Here is a 10,419-nt window from a genome sequence, read left to right on the forward strand (position 1 = left end):
CAGGCGCACCTTAGTCTTCAAGCTGACATCTCTGCTTTTCAACACTTTAAGTAAAAAGTTCCTGTGCAGCAGATATGCCCAATGCAATACATCGTCTGATCGCTTGACTGCTGCTTCCACAAGTGTTGATAGTTGATCCAAGAAGAATGAAGTCCTTGACAACTTCAATCTTTTCTCCGTTGATAAGAAAGCCTCTAAAATGGGATCTGAACCTCAAAAATGGAGGTAACCTTTTAAATGAAAATATATTTGGAAGTCTTAGGCAAGAGGATCTTTTCTCCCAAATGAAATTATCTAAACCAAAAAGCATACTTGGACCCACTAATGAAAAGTTTTGTATAATATTTTTTAAATGGATATCAAATCACATTTACTACATCAAACTAACTCTATGTGGATAGTAACAAGCATGTTACTTACATGCATCATCACTACTTTTGATGTTGTTGTTAGGTGATTTCAAGTCAATTCTGGCTCATAGAGGCACTAGGCACAACACAATGAATACCGCCTGGTTCTGACTATCCTCACAATTACTGTTACACATGAGGCTTTTGCTGCTGTCACAATGCCAATCCATCTCACTGGAATTTCCTCTTTTTTACTCCACTTTAGCAAGCATGATGTCCTTCTACAGGGACTGGTCCTTCCTGATAACATGTCTGAAGTATGAACGATGAAGTCTATCCATTCTGCCTTCCAAGGAGCATTCTGACTATACTTCTTATCAGATAGATTTATATATTCTTCTGGCAGTACATGATACTTTTAATATACTTCTCCAACACCAGAACTCAAATGCATCAATTCTTCTATGGATTCCTTATTCACTGTATAACTTTCACATGCATCTGAGGCAACTAAAAATATCATGGCTAGAGTCAGGTACACCTAGTCCTCAAACTAATACCTTTGCTCTTGAACACTTTAAAGAGGTCTTGTGCAGCAAATTTGCCTAATGCCAATATGTTGTTTGATTTTTTTTTTTTTAATTGCTGCTTCCATGAGTGTTGATTGTGGATCTAAACTAATGTGAAGTCTATGACTTCAATTTTTTCTTCATTTAACATGATGTTATTTATGGGTCCAATTGTGAGAATTTTTTATTTCCTTACATTGAAGTGCAACCCATACTGAAAGTTGTGGTCTTTAATCTTCATTAGTATTTTAAGTCCTTTTCACTTTCAGCAAGCAAGGTGGTATCCTCTGAAGGTTGCTAATGAGTCTTCCCTCCAATGCTGATGCCGCATTCCTCTTCATATAATCCAGCTTCTTGGATTTCTTGCTCAGCATACAGAATGAATAAATATGGTTAAAGAATATAACCCTGGCACACACCGTTCTTGATTTTAAACCATTCAGTATCCCCTTGTTCTGTTCAGATAAACCTCTTGGTTTATGTACAGGTTCCTTATGAGGACAATTAAGTGTTCTGGAATTTCCATTCTTCAAAATGCTATCCATAGTTTGTCATGATACATACCATTTAAAGTTCTTTGCATAGTCAATAAAGGACAAGCAAACATCATTCTGGTATTCTCTGCTTTCAGTCAAGATCCATTTCACTTAAGTAATAATATCTCTTGCTCCACATCCACTACGGAATCTGGATCTTCTGTCAATGTTATGTAGCAGCCATTTTCCTTTTTTTTCTTTCCTGTGTTTTAATGACCTTTTGCTTTCTTTCTGTATAAGGCGCTATATCATTCCACAGCTCTTCTGGTCTTTGGTCATTGTTGTTGTTGTTGTTAGGTGCCATCAAGTCGGTACCAACTCATAGAGACCTTATGCACAGTAGAGACTAATGGTCATTAATGTCTGTTAATGAGATAATCTCTCAATTCAGGTGCTGTATGTTCAAGGTCATATTTTGGTTCTTGTGAACTTGTTTTCATTTTCTTCAGCTTCAGCCTGTACCTGCATATGAGCAATTAAGTGATCTGCTCCACAATTCACTTCTGACCTTATTTGTGCTGATAACATTAAGCATTTCTGCTGTCTCTTCCCACAGATATAGTCACAATTTCATTTCTGTAAATTCCATCTAGTGAGGTTCATGTGTACAGTCATCTTTTATGTTGTTTAAATGGTATTTTCAATGAATAAGTCACTGGTATTACAAAATTCTACACTATCTCCAGCATCATTTCTGTCACCATGGCCATATTTTCCAAGGACTGATCCTTGTTCTTTGTTGTCAACCTCCGAATTCTAATCACCAGTAATAATCGATACATCTTGATTGCATGTTTGATCCATTTCATACTGAAGAAGTTAGTAGAATTCTTCAATTTCATCATCTTGGCTCTAGTGGTTGATGCATAAATTTGAATAACAGTGGTATTAACTGGTCTTCCCTGTAGGCATATGGATATTATCCTATGACAGACAGCATTGTACTTTTATATAGAGCTTGGAATGTCATTTTTGATGATGAATATGAGGCTATTCCTCTTGAATTGTCATTCCCGGAATAGTAAACTATATGAATGTCTGATTCAAAATGGCCACTAGCAGTCCATGTCTGCTCACTTATGCCTAGGATGACAATCTTCATGCATTCTGTTTCATTTTTGACAACTTCCAATTTTCCTAGATTCATACTTTGTGTATTCCATGCTTCAATTATTATAGATGTTTACAGTTGTTTCTTCTTATTTTGAGTTGTGCTCCATCAGCACATGAAATCCTGAAAGCTTTACTCCATTCACATAATCATGGTCAACTCTACTTTAAGGAAGCAGCTCTTCCTCAGTCATATTTTGAGTTTCTTCCAACCTGCAGATCTCATCCTCAGATACCCCATACAGGGTGAGGAACCACGCTGTTTCTTCTTATTTTGAGTCGTACTCCATCAGCAAATCAAGTTCCAAAAGCTTTACTCCATTTACATAATCATGGTCAACTCTACTTTCAGGAGGCAGATTTTTCCCACTTATATTTTGAGTGTCTTCTAACCTGAGGAGCTCATCATCTAGCAGTATATAGGACAATGCTCCACAGCTATTCATAAGGTTTCAGTGGCTAATCATTCAGAAGCAGTCTGCCTCTCCTTCTTCATAGTCTGTCTTAGTCTATAAGCTCCACCAAAACCTGTCCAAATGGGTGACTCTGCTGGCATTTAAAATATGGGTGGCATAGCTTCCAGCATCACAGAAACATGCAAACCACCACTGTAAGACAATATGACGATGAGTGGTGGGCATCACCACTAGTTTCCATCAAGTCAATTCCAAACCATGGCATCCCGAGGTGTGCCAGAGTAGAGCTGTGCTCCATAGGGCTTTAAATGGCTGAGTTTTTAGAAGTAGACTGCTAGGCCATCTTTCTTCCAAGATGGCTCTGAGTGGGCTCAATGCTTAGCATTCATTTGCACCACCCAGGGACTTCAGTTAAATAGATGCTCTTAAGAAACCCATTAGTAAAAACAAAAGCATTGACAATCTGAGGGAATCTTACAGAAATGTTCTAGTATTTAAAACAACTAACACCAGAGCTCATCATGGCCATGACCCAGACTAGATTAAAATACCTAATTTTAATAGTGAAGGAAATTAAGGCATCCTCTCTCTCCTAACTACCCTTTTCACCAAACTATATCCAATAAATCTGGGTCTAGTGACAGCATTTTCTGGGCTAGGTTCAGTGTCTGTGCTCAGGGGACTTTTATATCCCATACCTTTCTTTGGTCTAGGGCCTTATTTCTTGCCCCAATATTTATCCATTCTTAAATTCCATCCTGCCTCAGTTGTCAATTTGCTTCATTACACATATGTGGACCTCAGGAAACTGGCAGTATTAACAGACATTCTACCTCCCAGGATACTCTGGATAGAGTTGCACAAACTGTTCTCTTACCAGCAACCTGTTTCAGACATTTTTTGTTATGGTTGTCAGTGCTACAAAGTCATAGAAGCCGTCATTAATCAAAAATTTCAAAATGTAAAACTACTGTTTCTTGACATATTCTCCATCTAGGTCTATACACTGAAGTCCTGGGGTGGCACTGTAGGATAAAGCACTGAATTGCTAACTGCACAGTTAGTGGTTCAAACCTATCAGTTGCAACTTAGTAATCCTATATGGAACGGGAGGGGGGGGGAGGTCACCATGAGTTAGAACCAACTTAATAGTGCTTAACAAATAAACAAAAAACCCTTCACTGAAGAATTTTGCACTCTTTGATTTATACTAGTCAAAACAGCAGTGCTGGTATCCTTAAGAGATTCAAATCAAGTTCCTTTTAAATGCTGAGTCTGGGAAACAAAAAGAACTCTGGAGGGGAAAGATCAGGGTTATATGGTTTTCCAACTAAATAATCATAAAACAGTCCTGGCCACCCTCAAGAATGAACAGGTATATTGCTGTGATGGGGAAAAAATTACACAATACAACTTTCCTGGCCTTTTTCTCACCACTGCTGGCTATGTCATCATCTGACAACACACGACAAACATCTTTTGATCCTTCGTGTGACCTCTGGTACCTATCAATGATTCTGGTTATTTGTTATAGCTACTAATACATACATATTTGATTTGTTACATCTTCCTGTATTAAAAACCCAGATTCAGGAGTCAGACTGCTAGAGTACAAATCTTGACTGTATTTTAGGAGATGCATAACTTGGGCCAGAGTCCAGATGTGGTGCTGTGGGCTAATGCATCAGACTGCAAAGTCATTTGAACTGCAAGGTCGGCGGTTCAAGCTCACCAGCTGCTCCTAGGAAACCTATACAGGGTCGCTATGGGTCAGAACCAACTCGATGGCACTTAACAACAACAACAACATAACCTGGGCCAGTTACTTAATCCACTATGCTTCTATTTCTTCATCTATAAAATGGGGTTGACAATTGTGCCTACCACAGAAATGTTTAAATGAGCTAATATACATAAATTAGGACAGTGTATCATACATGATAAACACATTTTTCTCACAGATTATCAACTATTCTCTAAGGAACCTGATGATCTTATTTAAGAATCTTCATTCAATTCACAATGAAAAGTTTAAAAAAAAAAAAAAAATGCTCGATATATGTCATGATTCAAACCAAGCAATGACAGTCTACTCTCAGGAAAGGGGCAAGAACATACATAGATACTCCCTAGAACACTGGTGTGCAAGGCTGGCTGAAAGCTGTCAGTGAGGCAAGAACACAGAACTTTCTGATACTATATGATTCACACTAAGAACAAAAAAGTAGCAGTTTACTACTACAGAAATTCAACTTAATTAACAAAATTAATCCAAAATGGACCAAGAGCCAAAATATAAAACTATAGAACTTCTAGAAGAAAATACAGAAGACCTTTGTGACTTTAGGATAGTCAAAGGTTTCTTAGACATGACACCAAAGTTCAATATAGAAAAGAAAAATTTGCCTTGGGCTTGCTTTGGCTGATACTGAGCTTTCCACCATCTCTTCCAATTATTAATGATGTTTCCAACTGTTTTTTTCTCATTTTAAGTTGTGTCCTGATCAGCAAATGAAGGTCCAAAAAGCTTTGCTTCATTCACATCATTATGGTCAACTCTACTTGAGGAGTAGCTCTTCCCCAGTCATATTTTGAGTGTCTTCCAACCTGAGGAGCTCATTTCCTAGCACTATTTCTAACAATGTTCTGCTGCTATTCATAAGGTTTTCAATGGCTAACCATTCAGCATTCTGACTCTCCTTCGTCCTACTCTGGAAGCACCACTGAAACCTGTCCACCATGGGTGACCCTGCTGTTATTTAAAATACTAGTGGGATAGCTTCCAGCATCACAGCAACATTGAAGTCACTGCAATAGGACAAACTGATACACAAATGGTGGATGTACTTATTATATGCCACTTATACCACAATAAAGCTGTTGCCAAAAAGCAAAAAAATAGAACAGGTGGCTTTAACGAGATGAAGAAGCAAAAGGATAGAAGTTGTTGTCAGACAGAGGTCTGAATGATGACAACTATCAGGAAGATGATAAAAAGACACAGAAAAGAGGGATCTACGGACAGACAGCCTACTTGGCACAAAAGAAAAGGACTGGTAGATAGTAAAACAATTAAAAATTATATCAAGTAAACAGGAGATCAGAAGACAGCATACATAGATGGAGGGAGATAGCATATCCAAGGGAGGGAGGTTTCTACAGAAGCTGACGATAATATCTAGAACTGGACTGAGAGAAAATAAATCCCACAACTTTATGCCCTTGTGGGAGTGAGAGGAGTCTCTAAGGAAAGCTAGGTTTCATGTCACCAAGGAGGTAAAAGAAAAAGGCTGAAGATGTAGAAGCACGGCCTACCTTAAGAAGAGAACTATCCTATGGCATATCACCAAAAAGTAGGTGAAAAGGGAATAAACAAAAAATAGTTATCACAGTGAAAAGGACCCCAAAGAGGGTTCTGGAAATGCACCAACTGAGCTGGAGCTCAGCCTGCCAGGGACATTAACCCTAGCCATCCCCTGGTACACACTGAAGCATGCAAAGAACCTAGATTCTGGTCTGGCAGTGACACATTTCTGAGGGTGACCATGTTCTTTCAGGATTGTACTGTGAGCTGACTGTGCGAGATCCAGGGTGTACTGCTAAACTCAGGAGAAAAGATTAAAGTTATCAAGGACTTCATTCTTTTTGGATCAACTCTCAACACTCATGGAAGCAGTAGCCCAGAAATCAAATGACATACTGCATTAGGGAAATCTGCTGCACAAGATTTTTTTAAAGTGTTGAAGAGCAAAGATGTCAGCCTAAGGACTAAGGTGTGCCTGACCCAAGCCATAGTATTTTCAATAACCTCATATGCATGCGAAAGCTGGACAGTGAATAAGGATGACTGTAGAAAAATTAATGCTTTTGAGTTATGGTGTTGGAGGAGGATATTGAAAGTGCCATGGACTACAAAAAGAACCAACAGATCTGTGTTGGAAGAAGTGCAGCCAGAGTGCTCCTTGGAGGCCAGGATGGCCAAACTTCATCTCTCATATTTCGGACATATTGTCAGGAGGGACCAGTTGCTGGAGGAGATCATGTTTGGCAATGGGGAGGGTCAGAGAAAAAGAGGAAGACCCCGGCGAGAAGGACTGACAAAGTGGCAGCATCAATGGGCTCAAGCATGGCAACAATTGTGAGGTTGGCCCAGGACCGGGCAGTGTTTCATTCTGTTGTGCATAAGAGTCACTATGAGTCAATATCAACTCAATGGCACCTAACAACAACAAGATCCCAATGAGGTCAATCCTACTGGTCCATGGACAATACTTTGAGCAGCACTTTGAGAGCAAGCAATAGATTTTTTTGTGTCTCCCAAGTCCAAAACAATGTGTCTCTGTTTTAATTAGCATATCCTTCCATGCTAGTATTCCTTGCTGTAAGCAATCCTAATATTATGAATTATATAAAACATTACCAAAAATTCAGTTTAAAGAAATCCATACTACTGAAAAAAACACTTAAAAACAAAACAATTGTTCTTACCTATACTCTGGTAATGCCATCGGTAGAAAATTCGTTCAGGTAGAAACTGCAGTATTTTCTGTAAAACAAAACAATATATATTAAGATATGAAGAAAACAAACAAATGAGATTTCACATTTCCACTGTAGGCCCACATACTTGATTTTATATATATATATATATATATATACATACATATAAATACATACATACATATATATAGTGGTTGGTAGTTATGTACTATGGAATTGGTTCCAACTCATAGCAACCCTGTATACGGTTTCTGAGGCTGTAAATCTTTATAGGAGTAGAAAGTCTCATCTTTCTCCCATGGAACAGCTGGTAGTTTCAAACTGCTGACCTTCAGGATAGCAGCCTGACTCGTATCCACTATGCTACCAGAGGCTTACCTTTTTTGAAATGTATATACATGTGTGTGTGTTTGTATACACACATTTCAAAAAAGGGAGAAAAACTATGGTCCTCAGTCATCCTTTGGGTCTGGAAATGAACTCACTCCATCGCTCAGTTTGTAGCCAAACAACTGACAGGTCTCTAAGAGGAGCAATAACACTGGGGGACTAGGCACACCTTAGAATAATCAAGCATTTGAGATCAGAGAGGCAGAAATTAGCCAAGGTTAAAGTTCAGAAGGTTTACAAAAGAAAGAGGAAAGGAAACAAAAAACATGGGATGGGGAAAGTGGGATACATGATATTTCACTGAGAGGACTGAAATCAATGAAAATAAAAGTGTGTATGCATTGTCTAATGGAAGACTGATTCTGTTCTATAAGCCTTCACCCAATTCAAAATAAGTTTAAAGAAATGATTATTATATTGTTAAGTGCCGTCGAGTTGGTTCCAACTCATAGCGACCTTGTACAAGGTTCCCGAGGAGCATCTGGTGAGCTTGAACCACCAATCTTGAGGCTTAAACAGACCTTGCAGTCCAGCACATTAACCCACAGCACCACACTATTTGTAATAACACAAACACTGTGCTTTATCTTGTACTCCATGTGATACTTTCTTTTACTTTCCTAAATATTTTAAAGAGATTAGTGAACCAAGTTTAATTCATCACCAAGGAAACACTACAGGTAAATTAAAATGACAATTTAATCTTAAACCAGAGCCATCAATTAATATATTAAAAAATAGCTTGTGAAATGGCTGGCTCCCAAGGGTTTAACCTTCTCCTTCCCATGTCCACTATATACATTCTAAGTACATAGATGAGGAATAGCATTTAGAAGAATCACATCAAAGGGTTCACCATGAACAAGTCAGTAGAACAACACAATAAAATTATTGGGGTGGGGGGGGGGGAATCTTGAAATAATAAGTTAAAGACAAGTTTCAGGGTCTTAGTTTTGAATCTCCTTTTAAGGAGTTATAAACTAACAAGGAATACATTTATAATATACGAGAGTATTCTTGTATTGAAAACTGCGAATAGCAGCAGAACATTGTCAGACATGCTGCTGGAAGATGCATTCTAAATAGTAGAAAGCATCAAAAAAAGATGGAAGGTATATACAGAGTCATTGTACCACAAAGAAATGGTCGACGTTGTTCAAACATTTTAACGGGTAACATATGAGCACGAACCAGTAGTACTGAAGGAAAAAGTTCAAGCTGCACTGAAGTTACTGACAAAAAAATATAATAATAATAATAAAACAAAGTTCCAGGAATTTACAGAATACAAATTGAAATCTTTTAACAAACTGAAGCAGAAATGGAAATGCTCACTTATCTATGCCTAGAAATTTGGAAAACAGCTAACCTGGCCAACGGATTGGAAGAGATCCATATTTGTGCCCATTCCAAAGAGAGGTGACCCAGTGAAATGAGGAAATTATCTAACGATATCATTCATACCACATGAAAGTAAAATTTTGCTGAAGAGAATTGAAAAATGGCTGCAACAGTACATGAACAGGGAACTGACAGAAATGAAAACTGGATTCATAAAAGGATCAGAATTGCAAACTGTGATTTAGAAGAGGATGTTAGACTATGGATATCATTGCTGACGTCAGGCAGATCTTGGCTGAAAGCAGAGAAAAATAGAAAGATACTTACTTGTGCTTTATTGACTATGCAATAAATAAGATCATGGTAAGTAGAGAAAAGACTAAAGTTCTCAAAGACCTAATTTTGCTTGGATCCACTACCATCACTCATGGAAGCAGCAGGCAAGAAACAAAAAAATGTATTGCATTATGCAAATATGCTGCAAAAGGCATCTTTATAGTATTGAAGAGTAAAGATGCAGTCTGAGGACTAAGATTCACCTGACCAAAGCGATGGTATTTCCAATCACCTCACATGTATGTGAAAGTTGGACAACATGGACGATAGGAAAAGACTAGATGCCTTTGAATTAGTGATGTAGAAGAACATTCAAATGCCATGGACAACCTAAAGAACAAACAAATCTGTCTTGAAGAAGTGCAACCAGAAAGTTCCTTAGAAGTCAAGATGATAAAATTACGACTCTTCAGACATTTTATCAGGTGAGAACAGTCTTTGGAAAGGACATCATACTCAGTAGAGTTGAGGAGGGCCAGCAAAACAAAGGAAGATCCCAAACAGAGGTATGCACAATGTAGCAGCAGCAATGGATTGAACATAACAACTGGGAGGGTGGCAGAGAACCCAGGGGTGTTTCATTCTGTTGCACACAGTGTCATTGTGAGTGGGATACCTAACACTACCACCACAAGAGTAACTGGCTAGTAAAATCTGCTTTCCATCAAATAAAACCAAACTATAAAAATGAGTTTGTCCCCGTCTTCCTTGGATGGCGGCTGTTTATGCTGGACGTGTGGCCAGAGACGGGTAAGGATCACGTGGAACCTCGGCTACTTAAGACAGAGCCATTGCCATGCTGCAATGAGTCTCAATGACTGGTAAGACTGAGGAATTCGCACTGACCACCTAAGACAGGCAGCGTCCCTTA

General features: G+C 38.4%; 1 protein-coding gene across 1 annotated transcript in view; it reads right to left on the reverse strand.

Moving 5' to 3' along the window:
* Positions 1-10,419, reverse strand: part of RALGAPA2 (Ral GTPase activating protein, alpha subunit 2 (catalytic)) — a 535,657-nt gene that overhangs the window by 428,800 nt on the left and 96,438 nt on the right. The window contains exon 4 of the mRNA XM_006860649.1: positions 7,470-7,527. Coding sequence (XP_006860711.1) covers positions 7,470-7,527 — 58 coding nt within the window. The remainder of the gene's footprint in view (positions 1-7,469; positions 7,528-10,419) is intronic.

Source organism: Chrysochloris asiatica, unplaced genomic scaffold (assembly GCF_000296735.1).
Source record: "Chrysochloris asiatica unplaced genomic scaffold, ChrAsi1.0 scaffold00039, whole genome shotgun sequence".
NCBI classification, from domain to species: Eukaryota; Metazoa; Chordata; class Mammalia; order Afrosoricida; family Chrysochloridae; genus Chrysochloris; species Chrysochloris asiatica.